Source organism: Mchenga conophoros, linkage group LG12 (assembly GCF_057382185.1).
Source record: "Mchenga conophoros isolate Kocher_MC1m ecotype Shallow Benthic linkage group LG12, M_conophoros_male_GT1.1, whole genome shotgun sequence".
Lineage (NCBI taxonomy): Eukaryota > Metazoa > Chordata > Actinopteri > Cichliformes > Cichlidae > Mchenga > Mchenga conophoros.
In genome coordinates this window covers 22,547,620-22,568,409 of record NC_140537.1, presented here as the reverse complement: position 1 = coordinate 22,568,409, position 20,790 = coordinate 22,547,620, and the positions used below count along the sequence as shown (strand labels likewise).

At 40.4% G+C, this 20,790-nt stretch overlaps 2 protein-coding genes across 7 annotated transcripts in view; one reads left to right on the top strand and one right to left on the bottom strand.

Moving 5' to 3' along the window:
* The window catches only part of bmpr1ba (bone morphogenetic protein receptor, type IBa), a 68,504-nt gene extending 55,170 nt beyond the window's left edge, over window positions 1-13,334 (top strand). For all 5 annotated transcript variants that reach the window (XM_085294563.1, XM_085294561.1, XM_085294560.1 and 2 more), the window contains 10 exons: window positions 9,420-9,582; window positions 9,676-9,775; window positions 9,973-10,075; window positions 10,871-10,967; window positions 11,071-11,209; window positions 11,758-11,950; window positions 12,215-12,512; window positions 12,621-12,796; window positions 12,888-13,018; window positions 13,104-13,334. In XM_085294563.1, coding sequence (XP_085150689.1) covers window positions 9,437-9,582; window positions 9,676-9,775; window positions 9,973-10,075; window positions 10,871-10,967; window positions 11,071-11,209; window positions 11,758-11,950; window positions 12,215-12,512; window positions 12,621-12,796; window positions 12,888-13,018; window positions 13,104-13,229 — 1,509 coding nt within the window. In that variant the 5' untranslated portion in view covers window positions 9,420-9,436 and the 3' untranslated portion in view covers window positions 13,230-13,334. The remainder of the gene's footprint in view (window positions 1-9,419; window positions 9,583-9,675; window positions 9,776-9,972; window positions 10,076-10,870; window positions 10,968-11,070; window positions 11,210-11,757; window positions 11,951-12,214; window positions 12,513-12,620; window positions 12,797-12,887; window positions 13,019-13,103) is intronic.
* A 2,324-nt stretch (window positions 13,335-15,658) lies between these two features.
* unc5ca (unc-5 netrin receptor Ca) overlaps window positions 15,659-20,790 on the bottom strand; it is a 185,852-nt gene continuing 180,720 nt past the window's right edge. For both annotated transcript variants that reach the window (XM_085294557.1, XM_085294558.1), the window contains one exon: window positions 15,659-19,112. In XM_085294557.1, coding sequence (XP_085150683.1) covers window positions 18,950-19,112 — 163 coding nt within the window. In that variant the 3' untranslated portion in view covers window positions 15,659-18,949. The remainder of the gene's footprint in view (window positions 19,113-20,790) is intronic.

The following is a 20,790-nucleotide window of genomic DNA, read 5'->3' as shown; positions in this document are numbered from 1 at the left end:
GGGCATATATGGTATCACTCTTGGCTGGAAGCAGTGCTTAAACAATGGAAAAAAACACAAACTTTATCCAAAAACTTCTCATGTTTAACTGTTTTCCACTTTTTCTTTGGTCATTTTAGCCTTTTTGGCCAGGGTGAAGGGAGTATCTGCCATCAAACAAGAAGACAGCCGCATGTAGCTATGATGATGTTTGCTAGCACTTAGACTCCCGGAGAGCAGTCATTTTGGTTTTCTACCTTAGACCCCCGCGGAGTCATCATTTTGCGTTTCTACCTTTAAAAGCCGGAGAGCAGTCAGTCAAATGCTGGAGTCATTCATATGTATATTAGGTCGTTACCTAGGAATTCTGGAGGGAGGGGAGTGGGGGTGAGTGATTGAGGGGGTGGGGGAGCTGCTAAAAGCGGTGAGCTTCCTTTTGTGTTTCATCTTGATGCATTCTCAATCATCCAGGGAAACAAATCTCCAAAAGTCACCAACTTGGAGTGTTTCAGTTTGCCATCTTAGGGAGAAATCAACACACATGGGTGTATGTCCTTTGTTGCTGAGATTTATTGATAAAAACAGTACAAAAAACCAACCATTTGTACACATATTTACAAATGGCCTGCTGAGTGGTGCATGGAGCATGTTCATTGGTTCATGGACCTCCCTGAACTAATGGCATTTATTGCAATTGTCATCTTGCGGGGGGTTACCAGGGTTCCATCTCTAAATGACTGCTGGTCAGCAAACCTGGGAAACCCACAGATAATTGGAATTATGGCACGAAACCGCTTCCAAAACATCATGCAACACCTACGCTTTGATGACAAGTCCACCCGCTGTGATCGAGCAAAGACTGACAAGTTTGCTGCAATTTCCAGTGTGTGGGGATCACTTGTCACCAACTGCATCACGTGCTACAACCCTGGTCTACATATCACCATTGATGAACAGCTTTTCCCATCAAAGACTCGGTGCTGTTTCCTGCAGTATATTGCAAGTAAACCTGACAAGTTTGGGATCAAGTTTTGGGTGGCTTGCGACCTAAAATCCAAGTACATTTGCAATGTCTTCCCATATCTTGGCAAGGACCCCAGTCGTCCCACTGGGGAGAGACTTTCTGAAAATGTAGTAATGAGGCTGATGGAACCATTCCTAGACAAGGGCAGAAATGTTACCACGGACAATTTTTTCACATCGCTTTCACTGGCACAAAAACTTCTTAGACGGAAAACCACCATCCTCGGCACAGTCAACAGGATTCGCAGGGAAATTCCTCAATCCACTAGACAGACAGATCGCAATGTATTCACCACTCAGGTATGTTGCAGGTCTTTTGTGGTTCTATGTTTATGTGTTTCATTGTGTGTAAAAGGGCTATGAAAATAACAATTTATCTTATTTCTTAGGTGTTTTCAACCTCTGCTGCCACGCTGACGGCGTATGCGGCCAAACGGAAGAAGACAGTCTATATTCTTAGCATGCACAGCGTGGTTCAGACTGATAACACCACCAAAAGGAAGCCAAACACTGTCACCCTTTACAACAAAACAAAGTGTGGCGTGGATGTGATGGACCAGATGGTTCGGGAGTACACTGTCCGCAAAGGAACACGGCGCTGGCCAGTCGCCGTGTTTTATAACATGATTGACATGGCAGCACTGAATGCACATGTGCTGTATCAAGCATGCACCGGGACGAAGGAAAGACGGGTGGACTTCCTGGTGGCGCTTGCAACAGAGTTGGCTCACTCTCATGTAGCTGCGAAGAAGGCAAGAAAAGATCAGTTGCTTCGGGCAGAACCCTCCACACCTAGCCCTGGAAAAAGAGCCACGTGTCAGGTCAAACACAAATGCAAGAAAAATCAGGCCACTGTGCGATGTGTTCACTGCAAAAGATACACATGTGGTAAATGCAGACTACAGGTACCATGGCAGTGCCAGGATTGTGAGTGATTGCTGACAATGTTGAATTATTTGTAAATATGTGTACAAATGGTTGGTTTTTTGTACTGTTTTTATCAATAAATGTCAGCAACAAAGGACATACACCCATGTGTGTTGATTTCTCCCCAAGATGGCAAACTGAAACACTCCACTCCCCCACCCCCACTCCCCTCCCTCCAGAATTCCTACTTAACAGCCTAATATACATATGAATGACTAGCCAATTTAGCTTCCACTTCCACCATTTGACTGCTCTCCGGGTTTTATAGGTAGAAAGGTAGAAGCCTGGGGATGCTAGTTCACCTTACATGCATTAATTTAATAACGTGGTTAGCCTACTCAACGTAAATTACACACGAACAACATTAAGCTACTCACGCAGAGAAGAACGGCTGCTGCTGCCATCATCATCCGTCATCATTTCTGCTACACTGGCAGGGCTAGGGGCCAGGACTCTAATCTTCGGGTTTTTGGGGGCTGTTGCTAACTCCAGGTCCGATAACTGGCAACCCACCCGCAGTAGATGTGCACGGTGTGAGGTCTTGCAGCAAGCTATCAAATACGGCGCATTTCTCGGCTTTTAAAAAAACGCTATGCGTCGCCAGGTGTTCCGTCGGATTTGAGGTGTTACCTCCTTTGACAGTATCACAGTATCAGCTTAAAGCACTTGTTGCAGGCTGCTGAGTTTGCATATTTTGCTGTGAAGTACAGCCAGACTTTTGACCGCTTCGCCTTGTGTATTTTTAATCTGTAGCTCTGCTCTAAAAGAACATATGTACCTGGACCCGCCTACTATCCTCGGAAACGTAAAATGATTGGCTAGAATCTAAAGTGTATCATAGCTCAAGAAAAAGAAGCACCGAAATAAAGCACCGAAATGTGCGCTGCTTTTCGGTCTGGTTATGCCATGATGGCACCGGATACCGGTACCCATCCCTACTACTTACTTAAAAAGTATTTTGGAATATTAAAAACATGTAGGGTGAAGGGACTGATGTCTGAAAACAGCATCATTCAAGAGCAAGAAAACAAACAGTGGTCAGATGGATATACTGCTAAGCAAAATGATTTTATAAGCAGCCCATTGTGACCTTAAAGTCAGAGTTGCGTCATGAAAGAGGCTTTCTTCTTACCTGGCTAAATCCCCATGATTACCTATTCTGAACATGGTCGGGAGCAGGTTGTGTTGTCTTTTACACTGGTGGAATTTCAGCTACAGGACACACTCCCAAGAATATCTGTTTAATCAATAAAATTAATTTCACTGTGATCTGCTGACAAACTAAAGCCATTTCTAATCTATATTTTCTTAGTGTTGAGGTTGAATCTTTCCAGCTCTAAAATCCCTAGATTATAAATTTTCTGTAGCATCCGTGAGACTGTTTTGGTGTGCCACCCAAATATTTTTAGTGCCCCCCCATATGAAAAACTACTGCTTTAATCACCAATTTATCATCATTATGTAGTGGTTAACATATTTTCTTGGCAAACAAAAGGTCGCCTGTTCATTTCCAGCTGAAAACACAAATCCCCTCAAGGTTCCATCAGGAAGCGCATCCAGCGTAAAACCGCTAAATCAAACATGTGCAGATACCAGCTGTGGTGACCCCTTGTGGCAAGGGAGCAACCTGTACTATCCATATCTGATAACATTTCTTGAGTAGGCAACACTCACAGGGATCATTTTTTTGAAATTGAATTGAAATAATATGATCCATCAAACACACGCACAGAGCTTGAAGCAGAAAACCTGGCTTAACAGAGAAAGTTGATAGCCACCATTGTGACACCTGTTACCTCCAACTGGGGTTTAGGCTTTTGAATATAAAAATTCATAATGTTTCAGTCACTGTACATGCTGTATTTCTCAAACAAGCATTCTTTTGTATAAAAGAGCAGATGCTTCTGTGCATCTGTTGGAGTTCACCAAAGCTTTTTGTAGCTTAATTTATCTCCTACAGTGGCCATTTCAATAGATAAGTAGGAGTGTTTCATATAAGAAGTTATTCAACACTGAAGACATTGTTGCAAGTCAAGTTGTTGTATTACCTCAACATTAATCCTTATTGACTCACTTGTGTATTCCATCTTAATAAAAAATTAGTTTCAGGTGGTAGCATGTAGTTAAATTAGGACACAATGTTTGAGTCAGATTTCAACCAGTGGCATCAGACTCACCGATCCAGCCAGATGCCTGCTCTCTGTGAACGGATGTGGGCCCACAGACGTCATGAGAATAAGAAGGAAAGAAGCCTTTCATGAACAGATCAGCTGGTCACCTTTCTGTCTTTTCCTTTTGCTTTGCTTTGTCACACCTCCATCAAGGACTGTTTTATCATCTCCCTGCATTCTGACGGGAACGCTGAAGGCCTTCTGGAATTAAGGCTACGGATAGATTTGAAAACGGCATTTTTGTCTGAAAACGCTCTGCGTTCACAGTAGCGTTTTCAGTCGTTTTCACAGAGTTGTGCGTCCACGTTGAAACGGCCAAAAACGCTTATGTTCCAGTACTGTGCATTCATGAAGCGCAAGAAGATTTGACCTGCCTCATTTCTGTCTGCCGCTTATTTACTTTCCAGCTCTTTGAAACGTCACGGCAGAATGTTGAGGAAAACCACCGAGTTTTTTAAATGGACTAACAATGAGGTGGAGTTGTTGCTGCGAGTAACACAAAAGTACAAAGTTTCAAAAGCGAGTGAGAGTTAAAGAATTTGAAGAAAAGCTATCTGGAGCATGTACAGACTGATATCTTTAGTAGGGCTGTCAAAATTCAGAGAAAACAAAACAACTGCTGTATAATGCCCTCCGCTATCTTAGTGTAATTGGTCACATGACTGCGTCACATGACTGCATCACATGCCTAAAATGCGTCATCATTTTAGAAAGTCTGCGTTTTTGCTCTCCACACTGTGACGTGAAAGCACTGTTTCCAAATGTATGCATTTTCGAGAGCGTTTTTCAAAATGCTGCGTTTTCCATCAGCGAAACCGCCGTCTCAGTGTGGACGGGAGGCCAAAATGGAGAGAAAACGATGTGTCTTCAAACGAAAACGCATTAGTGTGGACGTAGCCTAAGTCAGAGTTCCAGCATCCGTTGGCCCTTGTCAGGAATTCCCATGAAAGAAGAGAAACAGAGACACACACAGCATAAAGCTGGCAGCTGCTGACAGCTGTATAAGCAGAGAGTGGCTCAATGCTTCATCAGTGTGGCATAATGAAGGATGTCTGAAGGGCTGATGATTATGTTGTTGTGTTGGAGGATAAAAAGCCTGAATGCAACAGCTTCCCTTGCTCTCACTTTTATGGTGCTGTTTTTGCTGAAGCAAATCTTTTAAAAGCTGATTGTAGTCTGAGCCATACAACACCGGGCACTCTCAGACCACAGGAAATGTCTCGTGGTTCTACAGCAACTGTTGCTGGAAACACCCCCATTTATCTGTGTCGGAGGACCATCATAGTTCTTACAACTCTGTTTTTGGAGCTCCTATTAAACAGTAGAGATAGCTGTAATGTGATTTGTCCAGACATAAGCATGGGTTGACCGGTCGAACACATAAAAGCAGGACTGACATTTGAAAAAATGGTCATGGTGACATTCGCCCCAGTGGAAAAAAAGCAGAAACATGAACTGACAGTAAATCAAAACTTCTGGTTGGAGAAGTTTCCATCAAAAATGTGATTCATTCTCTGTCTTTCTGCTATTAATTGCATTATTTCTCCCTCTATTAAAGTAGTATTCCAACTTTTTTTTACTTATGCTTGAAGTGTTTAAGATTTAGAAGTGGAGATATAGGTGATTAACACTTTATCCCCAGTATATTATTCTAAACTTACCATCGGCTATAAACAAATGATCAGAATATTATGTTCCATAAATATTTATTCATGACGTTAAACTCCAAAGAAATGAATTGCAGACGGATATTTCTCCTTAAGATCTTAAAAAAAACGTTAAAAAAACAAATAGCAAGGCCCAAACACTCAAGATTATTTTTATTGTTAATTGGTGTTCTATATGGTGCCTCGTTAACATGGTCAACCACACAGTTGGGGAGAGAGCACTTTGAGACACAGATAAAAGCAAAGCACATTTGAATTTCAAAGCAAATTTAGCCAAAACACCAGGACAGACAACCTTCACTTCCAAGCATCCAGCCTTCAGATCGCAAAGTGGGGTTCATTAACGCATTCCTGCACATGTGGGATGGCTCGGCTCATCTCAACACTGACAGGAACAAGAACGTGGAGATAAGACCTGGAACTGAATGTACATCAAGGTGGAGAGAGACAGAGAGACACAATCTTAAGAGTGGGAGTGAGAGCAGGAAAGAGGGGAGGGGAGGGGGGGGGGAGGGCTTTTACCTTGTGCGTTTCTTTTAGTGTACAGACTGAACTGTCAAACACCAAAAAGATGAACTGCTACTTTGAGGGGAGAAGGGTAGCCGTGTTGTCAAATGAGTGTGTCGTAAGTGGAAAAGGGGAGGGGGTAGTGTTTACATGGACTTTGGTGAAAGAGCTTTTCTGGTAGACCTTGTTTGACATGGCCAAGATAACTAATGAATATGCGCGCTCTTTCTCTTACTGTTCCTCTCTGTCTATCTTAGTCCACATCGCTTCTCTTCATCTTGCTCTCTCATGCACAGCATCACTTCTGTCATTGTTTTTGTCTTCTGTAAATATATTTAGTTTTTCATTCTTTCACCTTTTTAAAGAAACACGCTGCATAAAATGACATTTGTTGAAAAGATGCATTCAGCTTTTGGGTTTTTTATTTGGTTTTTTTCAAGGACCGAGTGGGGGGTATGGACATGGTTGTTAATTGAGTGTTGACAATGGCCTTATGTGAGGTTAGTGGTAGTTGGTAAGATTTTAGCATCACCATTGGTCACTAATTGAGACCAAACCGTGCATGCTGAAATGTATTTACATTTTAATTAGGGAACAACCACCAGGATCTCTGATGAGAGGCCGGCAAATGAGCTGATTGATAGACGTTCAGCACATTTTTCTCACCAGCCACAATCAGTTAACGTCCAGTTTTACACAAAAATAAATAAATGACTTGAATGTCTTAAATTCACTCAAGGCTATGTTTTTCTTTTCCATGAAGATAAGATTGTAGAGTGAGAGCTTTGCACTTTGTCAACCAACTGCATTTTTCACCTTGGTCACTCTTCCTCCTTATAAACAGATGGCACAGGCTTATAGAGAAATGACTCAATACCCCAGGATCTCTGTAAAGATAAAAGGCATTTTTTTTGTAAGAGGTGGAAAACTAAGACCAAAAAAGTGTCACAGTGTACCAGTGTTACAGTTCGAGGATAATGTAGTTCCTTTCCTTTTTATACAGTCACAAAAAGTTCAAGAACATTAAGTTGGCCACCTGGCTCCAGTTTTGGTGGATGAATGGCATTCTACATTTTTTTCCTTCGTTTTGCTTCTTTCCTTGTTTGTCTGCCTCCCACTGTCTTTCTCACATGCTCACGCCGACGACAGAGCAGTAGCCAAAGATCCCAGGTGCAGGATGGATGTGAAGGGCTTTGTGTTTTGTCAACAGCGCAACAGCACCTCACATGACAATCCAGTGGGCTCACGCAGGGAAGACGGGGCAAAGAAAGTGGAAGATAAGAAGAGGAAAACAACGCAGTAGGGAAAGATAGGCAGGTCATGTGGGTGAGAACCAAAAAAAAAAAGGAAAAGAAGAAGAAGAAAGGGTTGGAGAAAAGTACACAAGCAAGTCTGAATGGAGAAACGAAGGAACGCATGTAGGAAAGAAGCAGGGAGGCGCTCGAGAAGAGATATGGCCTGAAGAAGAAAGGGGGAGTTTGAGGTCTGCAGCAAAATGAAACACAAAGAGAGTGAGCATTATGGAGTGATGGGGTGGAGGGCAGAGTGAGAGAAAGGGTGGAAAAGGCCAGTGGCCTCTGCTCTGTCCCCTCTGTGTGCTGCTAAACTGCCCACCAGTTCCCCGCAGCTCTGTCACTTCTTGTTTGCTAATCCCCCATTCTTCTCCCCCTCCTAGTCTTCCTCGCTCCCTTTCTCTCAAATTGGTCAATTGTTAATGTGACCCCTTTAAACCCCACCATCCCTCTTTTGCAGTATCATCAACATAATTATCTGTGTGTACAAGAGGGGCATTTAGAAAGGGAAGTGCTAGATGACAAATGTCTATAACTGTTTTTAAAAAAATCTGTCCCGAAATAAGAAAAGGCTGCTCATGAAAACACTATCACATTCAAACCCTGCACACACTTCCTTCTCAAGAGGCTGAAATAGGAGCAGGAGAGCAGATTCTGTATCTGCTCACAGTTTATTTCAGCGAAGAAAGAGTCATGCTTGTTTTGGACCATCTGTGCTTGCAGCTGTAAGCATCTGGTCCCAATGAGCATGCTCAGATGAATGAATATCTTAAAAGCCATGAAGGAGAGACACTTCCGTGATCCCTTTTTTCCCCTCAAGTGACAAACAGGTGCCCTTTTGAAATAGGATAACGAGGGAATACAACAGCTTCGGGAGCTGAAGCATTTGTAAGGGGACTGTGAGAGAGAGCGTGTTTCATAGCAGGTGTTTGAGCTCAAAGTTTTTTGGGTTTTTTTCCCGTATCTGGAATGTTGTCAAGTTTTTCTTGCACATTTTATCTTTATTTGCATCTTAGTAGATTTTGTTTCATTAGAGTAGGTACGATTATATTTCATTTGAGTCGGTTCGCTCATGTGAACTGGATTTATGATGTGAATACTGAGTACGTAGGGTTGATATTTGTCATCTTGGCTGGGATCTATTCGCTCAGTGCTTCGCTGAGCAGATATTAAGCTTCTCCCGCAGGGGAGATTAAAAAGCTACAGGTGCACTGAAGGTTCATGAAATGCTCCATGAACAGCAGAGTCCGAGTCACAGAACAAAACCACTTACAAAATGTTACTAATGTAACGAACATATCGGAGAACTAAATTAATACAACTGAAAAGCAAGAGACGTCTGAAAGCAAAGGAAGCAGATAATTATTTTCACAGTTTTGTCAGACACTGAAAAAACAAGAACAGTCAATACAGCAGCTCCCATGAAACAGTTTTATCAACATATATTACAAAGCAGCTTATTCGTCACAGCCTACTGTACATGAACAGATGTAAGGACTTGTGTTGGGACATGAGGTAGTCGTAATTCTGACTTAGAAATGCCACCTGAATACAAATTTTGTGACTGTTTGGGTATCTGTTGTAGTCCTATTAGTGACTATGTTAAAGCCTGTGGATTTTACATATTCCACAATTGCAGTACAACTTGTTTCCCACTTCAGCAGACTATTCAACCTCCAAGTCTGGCTATGCTACTGCAAATACTTGTTGTGTTATTTAATAGCACATGTCCAAATTCTGCAAGCCTACTCTCTAGCAATGTTCTCTTTCTGAAAGTTGAGATGTGGATCTTCATCATTTTGTTTTTCTCCCATTTAATTTTTTGTAATTTTCTTCTTTTCTCTGTTGTATAGGCAACATATTGGACAGTATGCTGCTAAAAGCATCCAGTAAGGAGGCAGCAGAGAGTGGGAAGGAGACTTTTGGCAGCACAGCTCCTGCTTCCTCCTCCCAAAGACTACTGTGGTGTCACTGTTATCACCACTGCCCAGAAGATTCAACCAATAACACATGCAGGTAAAGAGAAACACCAACAAAAGCAAGTATTTATTTCATAACATGTCATGTTTCTGGTCGCCTTACCTACTGTCGCTAAATCTGCCTCTGCAGGACGGATGGCTACTGTTTTACAATGGTGGAGGATGAGGGAGGGGTGCCGGTCCAGACGGCAGGTTGCCTTGGGCTGGTCGGATCTGAATTTCAGTGCAGAGTAAGTTGATGAAAGTAACATTATAATCCACATAATTTCTTCCTCTTGCTGCCATTTTCTTTTCATCATCTGGCACAAATCGTTCCAAAATTAATTTAGGTGGTAAGCATTACAAGAGGTTAAGTTAATAAAGCAGGAAATTGTAACCTAACTGTAGATGCTAGCCAAGTACCTCACATGACTTTTCCGTCTTTCAGGACGCGGGGAACTCACGTCAAAGGCGGTCACTAGAATGCTGTACAGATGAAGATTACTGTAACAAAAATCTGCATCCTACGCTGCCACCACTCAAACCTCCTCGTGAGTTAATTTATCCAATTTCTGCTTTTTCCCTCGTTGCAGATGAAATGCACAAAAACACCAGTAGTTCTCCAGTTTGGCAGCGGCAGTTACAATGATAGATACAAGATCCTGAACTGTGGCTGATGGTGTGACAAGACACGAGATAAAAGACAGAGACATGACATTTTCATTGAGTCAAAGGAGGCTCAAGTGAAGGAGACGGTGTCAAACCGTCCTGGCGTGTCAAGAGCAAACTGGTGTCTCATCGTGTTCAGAATTAGACTGCCTGTGTGTGTGTGTGTGTGTGTGTGTGTGTGTGTGTGTGTGTGAGAGAGAGGGAGAGAGAGCCTTTCCGTGTGTTTGAGAGAAAGTAAGCCTAGATTCCCAGGGAAATCACAGGCCCCAGCAGACACTGAGGGCAGATTCATCAATCTGAAACCCTATCATAGGGGATCAGGAGGGGAATTCATCGACTTGGTCGAGGGCTTCCTCTCGCTGTTGACTGGGGCCTTGAGGGAAGAAAGTGTGTGCCAGAAGAAAATGAAAAATTGATGAGTGAAATATGATTTGTACACAGTTTACTGTACTTTAGTCCTTTTTGTTTCCTTTACATGAGGCACTTTGGAAATTTCAAATTCTTTGTTTTTTCCTGTGTTTTAATGTGACGTTTCTGGAGTATAAAGAGAGTTATTGCATTTTGACATGCAAGAATTTTTTGCATTTAACTTAGATGAGGAATTTGATAAATGACTTTTCATGACTTTAAACATTTCTGATGCTTTTTTCAATGTCTCTTTCATCCTCCCCCTCTAGTCTACGTAGATGGGAAGATCCACCATGTGGCCTTGTTGATTTCAGTCACTGTATGCACCCTTATATTGGCTGTCATTATTATTTTCTGCTACATCAGGTAATTACATCTTACAATGAAACAGTAAAACAAACTTCATTAGGGTTTATTGAAACCTCTCTTTAGTGAATAATTAAAACTGACATATTGTGATATTTTACAGGTATAAACGACAGGAGTCTCGTCCTCGCTACAGCATTGGTCTAGAACAGGATGAGACATACATCCCCCCTGGAGAATCTCTGAAAGACTTGATAGAGCAATCACAAAGCTCTGGCTCAGGCTCAGGGCTCCCTCTATTGGTGAGACACACTCACTACATCTAAGTGACAGTTAAATCAAAAAGATGCTTCATGGACGTGAACATCCTGGTACTTTGGTCCAAATTCATTTTGTTTTTTTCTAACATCAGGGTGTGTAATAGTTGTACATTTGATACTTATATGCCCATCATGATATCAAATTTTGGCATTATTGCAATGTTTTTAGAAAATGCATTTATTGGGTGTTTGACCTTTTTGGCAAATGTGTCGACAGTCTGCAAATAATGTGTGCATCATTGACAGAATATCGGTATTTAATTTCTGTGTGTAATTAATACACTGTTATAGCTACAAGTTACAAGTATTTGTTTTGGGGGACTTCTTTTAATCTTGGGTAAACCTTGAGAAATGTGCCAAGACACAATAAAACAGTACCATTCCTGATTTTACTTCATAGCTCCCACATCTGACGTTCACTTAACCTTAAACTGGACTTTTAATTCTGAAGAAATATGACAGATGTGGTGAAACACATGGGTCAGATTTTATCTAAGCATTTCCTTCTTTTTTTTTTTGCTTCTCCTCAGGTCCAGAGAACGATAGCCAAGCAGATTCAGATGGTGAAGCAGATAGGCAAGGGGAGATACGGAGAGGTGTGGATGGGCAGGTGGAGGGGAGAAAAGGTAGCTGTTAAAGTTTTCTTCACCACTGAGGAAGCGAGTTGGTTCAGAGAGACTGAAATCTACCAGACTGTCTTAATGAGACATGAGAACATACTGGGTGAGTCTGTTTGTCTAGTACTTACTACCTTGTCTCTGCACCTATGTGAGAATTTCTTTGTTTCTCAGTGCTTTGTGTTGCTCTTTGACTTCAGCTAAATCAAAAAAGGTGCCGAGAAAGGAGATGTAAAGGGGCAAATTAAAAAAAAAAAAATTGTATAAGTAATATAATAGCACCATACTAACCAGTCCTAAGGGGAAACTGCTGAATGTTAAGGTCCATCTTTCTTTGTGTTCCATACATCCCCCCCCCCCCCGTTCACAGGTTTTATAGCTGCAGATATTAAAGGAACTGGCTCTTGGACCCAACTCTACTTAATAACTGACTACCATGAAAATGGATCATTGTATGACTACCTCAAATCGACCACTCTAGACAATAAAGCTATGCTGCGACTGGCCTACTCCTCTGTGTCAGGACTCTGTCACCTCCACACAGAGATCTTTGGCACCCAGGGCAAACCTGCCATTGCTCACAGGGATCTGAAGAGTAAGAACATACTTGTGAAAAGAAATGGGACCTGCTGTATAGCTGACCTAGGACTGGCTGTCAAGTTTATCAGGTGAATTTCTCATGAATGTGTTCTATTTAGGATGAATGATGAGAAATATTGGAATTCATGTATTTAAAGTAATTTTTGTCCTTATTACTTTGATGTCTGACTCTTTAGTGACACAAATGAAGTAGATATTCCCCCCAATACAAGAGTCGGTACAAAGCGCTACATGCCTCCAGAGGTTCTGGAAGAGACTTTGAACAGAAGTCACTTTCAGTCTTACATCATGGCTGACATGTACAGTTTTGGGCTCATTCTCTGGGAGATTGCACGTCGCTGCATCTCAGGAGGTAAATGGAGTGAATAAATAGTTGTAGCACCTTCTAAAAGCTAAACGGCATCAGAGAGGAATGTGACTCTTCTGTAACGTGTTTATTGTAGGAATCCTTGAAGAGTACCAGTTACCATACCATGAGCTGGTTCCAACAGACCCTTCATATGAAGACATGAGAGAGGTGGTCTGCATCAAGAAGCTACGACCATCCTTTCCTAATCGATGGACCAGCGATGAGGTAAAACATGGAAAAATATTCTACATTACTCTTGCAGAAACGAACAAATCGGCAATCTCTGTAACATAAGTTTGTGTTTCCTCAGTGTTTGAGACAGATGGGAAAGCTGATGACAGAATGCTGGGCCCACAATCCAGCCTGCCGCCTCACAGCCCTACGGGTCAAAAAGACACTTGCCAAAATGTCAGAATCACAGGATATCAAGCTGTGAGAAAGCACTGCCTGGTGTGTGTTTACACGCATACAAAAGGCAGGTACTAACACTGGCTCTATTCCAGGCCGTACAAGCTGGGGGTTTTTTTTTGTTTGTTTGTTTGTTTTTTGGGGGGGAAAGGAGGGGGAACATGAAGCAGAAGATCACTTGGGGGATCCCATGATGACATACTTTGAGTTCAAATGCTGAGAAATCTGCAAAGTCCCCTCAAAAACAATCAGAACTAACTGTGCATGGTCCTCTTCTGTTCTTCAAAGAAGATGAGACAATTACATTTCCGACTAGTGTGAAGACTCTAAAGCCAGATATAGGTTCCTGTTCACATGCTCCAAAGGCCTTGGAGAAAGAGACTTGAGTTTGACTTGGCACTGTACATGCTGAGATACACAAACAGGCTACTGACCAGAGAGTGGAAGACTATATGATTGCTTTCTGTGAAAGCTACCTTACCCGTAGATGAAGGTCTGATTAAAAGAACCGAAGGGATGTGCGTCAAGGCAATCTGTTATTGCAGCATTACACCTCCTTTCTAAACACTTCCTTGGATTGAATACACTTTTGTCACTTTTAAATAGCTTTAAATTGCTCTTTGTTATGACAAGTGACACTGTGACAGAAATAAACATATTTTGAAGGTGTACACGTTTCGATTGTGGTGATACCATTTGTAGACACTGAAGAAAAGGTAAATTTGTTTTGTGAGCTAATGAGAATACCAAACGTTTTCCATGTACAACTTTAAGGTAATTTGTAAAAACAAAAAAAACAACGTAATAATAATAAATAAGTTAATATGTATAAATAAATCTAGATTGGGGCTCTAATGACCTCTGTGTTTCTTTAGGCTTCTTTGGGACATGTATTAAAAATAAAACCTGCCTCGGAAGAGGCGGCGTTTCACCAGTGGAATGGTTAAAGCAGAGCAGTGCCCCCCATAGCCACTGTAGAGCAAGTACAGGAAGGAAGGCCTATCACACAATCTGGAACTGCTTCACACAAACTGTAACGTGAAGTTTTGCTTGATTATCTAGTGATCCATTATAAATGTGTGGATTTTTGTTAGTTTAGGGGTGCCAAAAGTTGCCATGTCACGGCTCATTGTTATTATTCACTAATTCCCAATGACTGTGGCTCCCGTAACAAAAAGATGGAGTGTATTTAAAGCAGTGGGTTTAGCAGTATGCCCTTATAGTGAAAGAGTGCACTAAGAAGTTGGCTGGTTCAAGAAAGCACCCAAGCCTCACCCAAAATATTAAATGGTAAATGGCTTGTATTTATATAGCGCTTTACTAGTCCCTAAGGACCCCAAAGCGCTTTACATATCCAGTCATCCACCCATTCACACACACATTCACACACTGGTGATGGCAAGCTACATTGTAGCCACAGCCACCCTGGGGCGCACTTAAACCACAAGAAGTTAACTTGTTGACTTTATGAAATTTTTAGTTCCTACTTACAAGCCGCCCTTATACATGTACATTAGTGTTAAACTATTTCAGTATAATAAACCAGTTCTGTTGAACGCAAATGGCACTTTGGCACTGATCAAGTCAGTTTCTATTAGGCAAGTTCCTCCATTAACTCAAACTCTCACATAGAAACATTCCACTGTTGGGAAACTTCATGATGACATATTTCTCCAGGTAAAAAGTTATCACAGTTAGGGGCCTTGTTAGATCATCCACAGTGGTGTGCTGTCACGACATCAGTGATTTCTCTGACTGGCTTATTTTATTTTATTTTTTAGCTTTTATAATTCCTCAGTTTCCATTTCCATTTCCTTCAGAGGTCACTGAATTTCAATCTTGCTCTTGTCAACAAAACGACAGCGTTTTTCTTGTGGATGGAGGTTTTGGTGTGGCAGATTTGTTGTGATATACAGTAAATGCCCTTTCTTTCCTCTTGGGTGTTGTGCCTTATTTGATCTGTATCTGCTGTAGTTGTCCGTGAGAGAAAGTCGTGTTTTTATTCAGTAAAAGGTTGAACATTCCCCCCCCAATAAAGTGTTTCACTCATCCAAATGGCTGATGTTCAATTTGTGATAACTGAGTGAGGTGAATACTAACAAGTCATTGCCTCTTACTGTTAAGACACGCGCTCCATATTTTCTTTGTTGGAAAAAAAAAAAAGAAAAAAGCAGCATGCCTCATTACAACCCACTGGTGCTGCTGAGTGCACAGCATGTTAAATAGTGACACCATAAGGATTTTCCGTTTCAATTTCCTCCCCTTCAGGCTTCTTTATCCCACAAATTATTGAGTCTGGAGCATGTAAATGTGAATTTCACAGAAATCATAAGAAAAATAAGTATCGGAAATGAAAAATATCTTTTTTCATGCGCTACAAATCGGATTTCTGACCAAGTTGGGATATTACACGCAAGTAAAAGTTGTGTTGAAATAAGCCACCAAATGCAGCACAGGTTTTCAGCATTGCTTATAAATATAATTTATTAATTGTCTTAAAAATTCTTTCTTACACTTTGTACAGAGAACAATTAGAGGAGATAGAGAGGCAAGCATTCAGCAAGATTGAGCAAGACTCATGAAGCGTGCCAGAACTAGCTAAAATGGACCAACACTATCCCACACTAATCAAATCAAATCACTCCCGATAGTAAAACCAGGAGTGCACGTACAAGGACAGCTCTAGATAAAGACTTCTATCATGATAACCAATGCCAAGTTTGCATAGTAGACACTGCTTTTACAAAAAGGAACAAAAGAAAAACTTAAATTAAAAAAAATCAAACATACAAACTATTAACTGTACTGCTTTTTCATTTTCAGAAATTTGCCAAATATAGCTGACAGTACACAACTGTACACACTGGAAATAGAAAATATTATATTTTTTTTTTACATACTTAGATATCTTAATACTACTTTCTTCATTTTCACATCATGAAGGATCATCTCCTGGAGGCCTACACGTGCTCTCCTCATGAAAACCTCCCTTGTCTCGCTTTTGCTTTTTTAACAGAAAATCGATTCTTCTGGTAAACTGTACACTTCAAATCTGAGGTGGAGCTATGCTATTTTCTTTTTTTTTTTTTAAACAATTCCTAATGTCGTAGTTCAAAAAAATAGATGTTGTATGACTGAATTCAGCCTTTAAAGTTGTCAGTGATGTCGATGATCAAATTGTATAAAAGAGGCATTGTCATGACCTTTGGGTTCATGTTTGTTTCAGCTGATGACTAAAATATTTTAGGCTTTTATCCTCATAAGGTTTCCCATCCCTTTTACTTCCTCACATATGACATCACCAATTACATTTGAAAACATCCACTCTGTCAGTTAACCGTACACCTTTCCTGCTGTGAGCTACGCAAAATCAAACCGCGCGTACTTTTACAGCTGGTTTTACACTGATACAAGAGGTCTGAATCTTAAAGTCGCACATATTTGAACAACTGTACAAAGAAAGGAAAATCTTTGTGAAAAATCAATATCTCAAGGTTTCCTCCTGAGCGGGCAGCTATAAGATAAAATCTCTCATGACCCAAGGTAAATACTTGACCTTTTGTACCAGTGTTAAACTTGACCTCTGCCTCCCTTTTTGTCTCCTCTACATACCTGATGTTCAGTTTCATATGGCGTCTCTCCATAATTCAAAACGGAAATACCTAACTCCAGTTTTTGAATTTTTCCCCTCTCAGGGCCAATTGTAATTATGCAAGTTGTTCTGCAAACACAAATATATTACACTTCATGTTACATAACTCCCTTTATATGATTTTTACCTGTAAATTGTAACTTTGTCATAGATACACCATGACTGGAATGTTAGCTGCTAAGTAACTGATGCAGATTCCCCTCATAAATGTCACACATATAAACACAATAAAGCTGGCAAAAAAAAGTTTATGTAAATAATAATGAACAATGAACAAAAATACGTGGTAATAAAAGCTCTTTAGAATGAACATAATGATAAGCATGTATTTACACAATCAAAATAAAATAAAAATGAAAACACTTAAAATGCTCTTATTTATCAAAGGCCACTGGATGGTGCTAGTGACCAGCAAAGTCATGGCGACGATCACAAATGAAATGCCACATGTGGCCTGATGGCAGATAACACAACTGAAGGAAACTTGAATATAATTGATTAAAATCGGTATATTAGTAGTAGATGAGCTGCATTTAATTCACTGTCATATAATTCCTGCAATCAAATCAAGTTATGTTTTCCACCCCCCCCCCCCATTTTTTTATTTATTTTTTCGCTTTGTCCGTCTGTCCAGAAAGAAGCCCCAACAGTCTAAAATAGACACTTCTGGGTTGGAGGTTGTGGTCAACTGCTGGTTGTTAAGTAATAGAGAAGCAGCATTAGTGCAGATTATGTTGAGACTCTCAGTGGTTTGAGATGCACTTGTAGTTTTGAGTTTGCCGTTCCTGTTTTTCCTGTCTGGATCGTGTTTTTTTTAATGTATTTATTTATTTATTTTAAAAATGTGAAAAAGCAATGATAAAATAAAAACAAAATAAAAGTCTTAGATGCTTTACTGCAATGTACTGTGCATGATGATGAGCTTTACCTAATAATCATTATATGATTATCATACATGAAATCTTGAAATCTTACCATAAAAAAGATTATTAAAAAAAATAAGAAGTTATTCTTGCATCCTTCAGCAGCATAATTATCTTTGGACTGGCTTTTTGAATTAAAAAAAGAAGAAAAGAACATTAGAGGCATTGGAAGCAAGTCAAATTGCTTTTGTGTTCATTTTTCTCTGACCTGAAAGATTTTGATGGTATTTTTGAAAAAAGCCTTAATCTTAATCAACATCCAATTGGAACCATCTTTATGATAATAACCCAAAGGGGACAGTTGTTGTTGTCTCGGGCTTGTTTCTGGTCAGGACCCTTGATTGACAGTCACTTTGTACTCATTCTTGTATCAGGAAATGACCCACACATATGGACAGCAGAATTCATAGAGCGTTCCCTAAGAAACGATATAAAGACGACAAACTGTACTGGCAAACACGTACAGCCGAGGCTCACAAGAGAGGACTCACTTCTTTATCCCCCTCTCTCATTATCTGTTTTCCGTTCAGATGATCACCTGCCATCGCTTCCATCATTTTATGTTTATGTCCTCCCTCTCTTTTGTAATCAGTTTAGCTTCGCTCTGTGTTTGCGCCCATCTTTCTTAAGAGTCTCTAACTCACTCTCTCCGTTTCCTCACTCTACCTTCTCCCACTCTTCTGTAATCAGTTTACCTTCTTTCCCCTTATGATTCTGTTCCATTCCTACAGAGGTTTCCAAGGTCAGTACCTCTCTGCTGCTTCTTGTTCTTTGCTTCTCCTTGTTCAATATTAAAGTAACAACAAGAGAACAACCGGTGTTACTATGGACAAGCTTTTTTTTTTTTTTTTTTTTAGGCGTGTGTATGTTTTTCTGTGTTCCTGATAGATAGGTAGGGTTATCTCTCTTTCAGTCACATACGACACTGCAACATTTCGCAAATACACATACAAAGATACATAGATAGTTCCAGCACACAGCAGTTAAGGTGCCTCTCCTATCTGTTACCATGTCGGCATGATTACCATGGTATTTAATCGGTGCTCAGTCACCACAGTGGCAACTTTTCTGTTGCTAATTGGTTTGTTGCCCTCGCTGCAGGATCAACCATCGACACTTCACGCGTAATCATCTCCAGACCTCTACCATTGTCATGGTAACTGCAGTGTTTCGTCAATGTTCCGCTGTCATGGAGGCAAGGCTACTGTCGTGGCGACCCATTTCTTCCAGCACAGTGGCCAGTTCATTTAGGTCTCCATCAGGGAAATGTTGGGCCTCCCAGAGATCCAGGATTACGCCTGTTGGACTGGACTTGGTGGCAAAGTAGTTCAGGTATCTGAAATGAACATTAAGGAGTGAGGGGGTGAGTGACAAAGCATAGATAAGTCAATATTATGCAACAGACAAAGATGAATTCCGATTCCAAATTATTTTTAAAAGATTAAATTGGAATATTTGAAATTTGCTCTCTGAAAAGCATGGGCAGTGAATGACTCAGCAGTGTGACGTGAATGGCTTTATTGTCTAATCGCTAAGACAGATTTCATCCAAAACTTTAAAAGATGTGTCAGGGAGGGTTTCAAATACACTTGCTGGACACTCAGTACAGACAGTTTGACCCTCCTCATTGAGAAAGCACACATAAGATGTGGAGAAAGTAAAACAAGCCTATGTTATCTAATGTGATGTTAATGTCATTATGAATTTTGATATTTAGACAGAGGTAAAATAAATAAATAAATAAAATACGGAACGACCATTTTTCTCTAGCTGAACCATTTTCCATGATTCACATTGTGAATGCATAATATGTAATGATTGATGCTGATTATTTTATCCGCCCATGTGGGATGTGTGATGAAAAAAAAAGCTTTTGAATGTGAAATTCTAAGTGCATAACATATAATATAAAACATTCTGAAACTTCTATTTAACAAGGTGATGAATTATTTCCCTCTTCAAGACTTGAGACTATCGCACAATAAAGCAGCACAGACAGAAGAACTTACTATAAAGAAATACACTTTATCGGGTCCTCTATAGTATACCATTTGCTATTAGCTGTGGTGTAAGGAAGCATAAATGAAATTTGACAGGTTAATTTCCTTTTTTTTGGACATTTTTATTACCTATGTTCGCTTCAAAATATTTTAGACAAATGTGGGGGAAGAAAATGTTATTGCATTAGAACTAAACCGTGGCGAGTCAAAGTACACAGTGGCTGCAGAGGAAAAGTCTGAGACATCTGTGACAAAAATCTCAATTTCTTCTTTAAAGTGCAAAAGCCAGAGATTGAGCTTCACGGGGTAAAACCGAAGCTTTTTGTTCTTCTGTAAATCCTGTGATTGTACTGTTGGCATACTCTGGCGAGCTTTGGTGCTGTTTAAATGCAACCACAAACATCCCTTCATCCCCATACTCCTCATTTTAATCGGTTTCTCTCCTTATAGACTTTCTTAATTTTTCACAGTTCTCTCGTTCAAAACGTCTAATAAATAAATTCCTATTACTTTCTCTCCAACTTTGTTTCCCTTTGTTTCATGTTCTGCGTCAGACTCCATCTGCCTGCAGTATGCGATAAGGAGTATCCTGCTGTTAAATGAACTCGACAGCTAAGATTGGCCTTTTCTTTTTTGTGTGAGTTTCCAGCATTTGTTTTAAAGCCATTTCACTGCATTGGATCAAAACTCCTAAACTTTCTGAGTGTTTCTGCGTGTGCCAGAGTGGGTACATTTGAGGTCTCATCATTTATATATACATGAAAAGGTTATGTAAGGAATAAGGACTGTGACCGCAGATCGTGAGTAACACTAAGAAGTAAAATGGAAATGACGTAGCAGCCACTAGAGCAGAGGGGAGAGAAGATGATACCCCTTTGTTAGACCTTTTCATCGTGGTCCTTTTGAAGAGTACCTTTTTAAGTGGAAATGTGGAAGTAAACAACAATTTGGCTAGCTTTTTCGCCCACTGATGAGGAATATTTGGTGCCCACATCAACACACTGCTTCATGAGC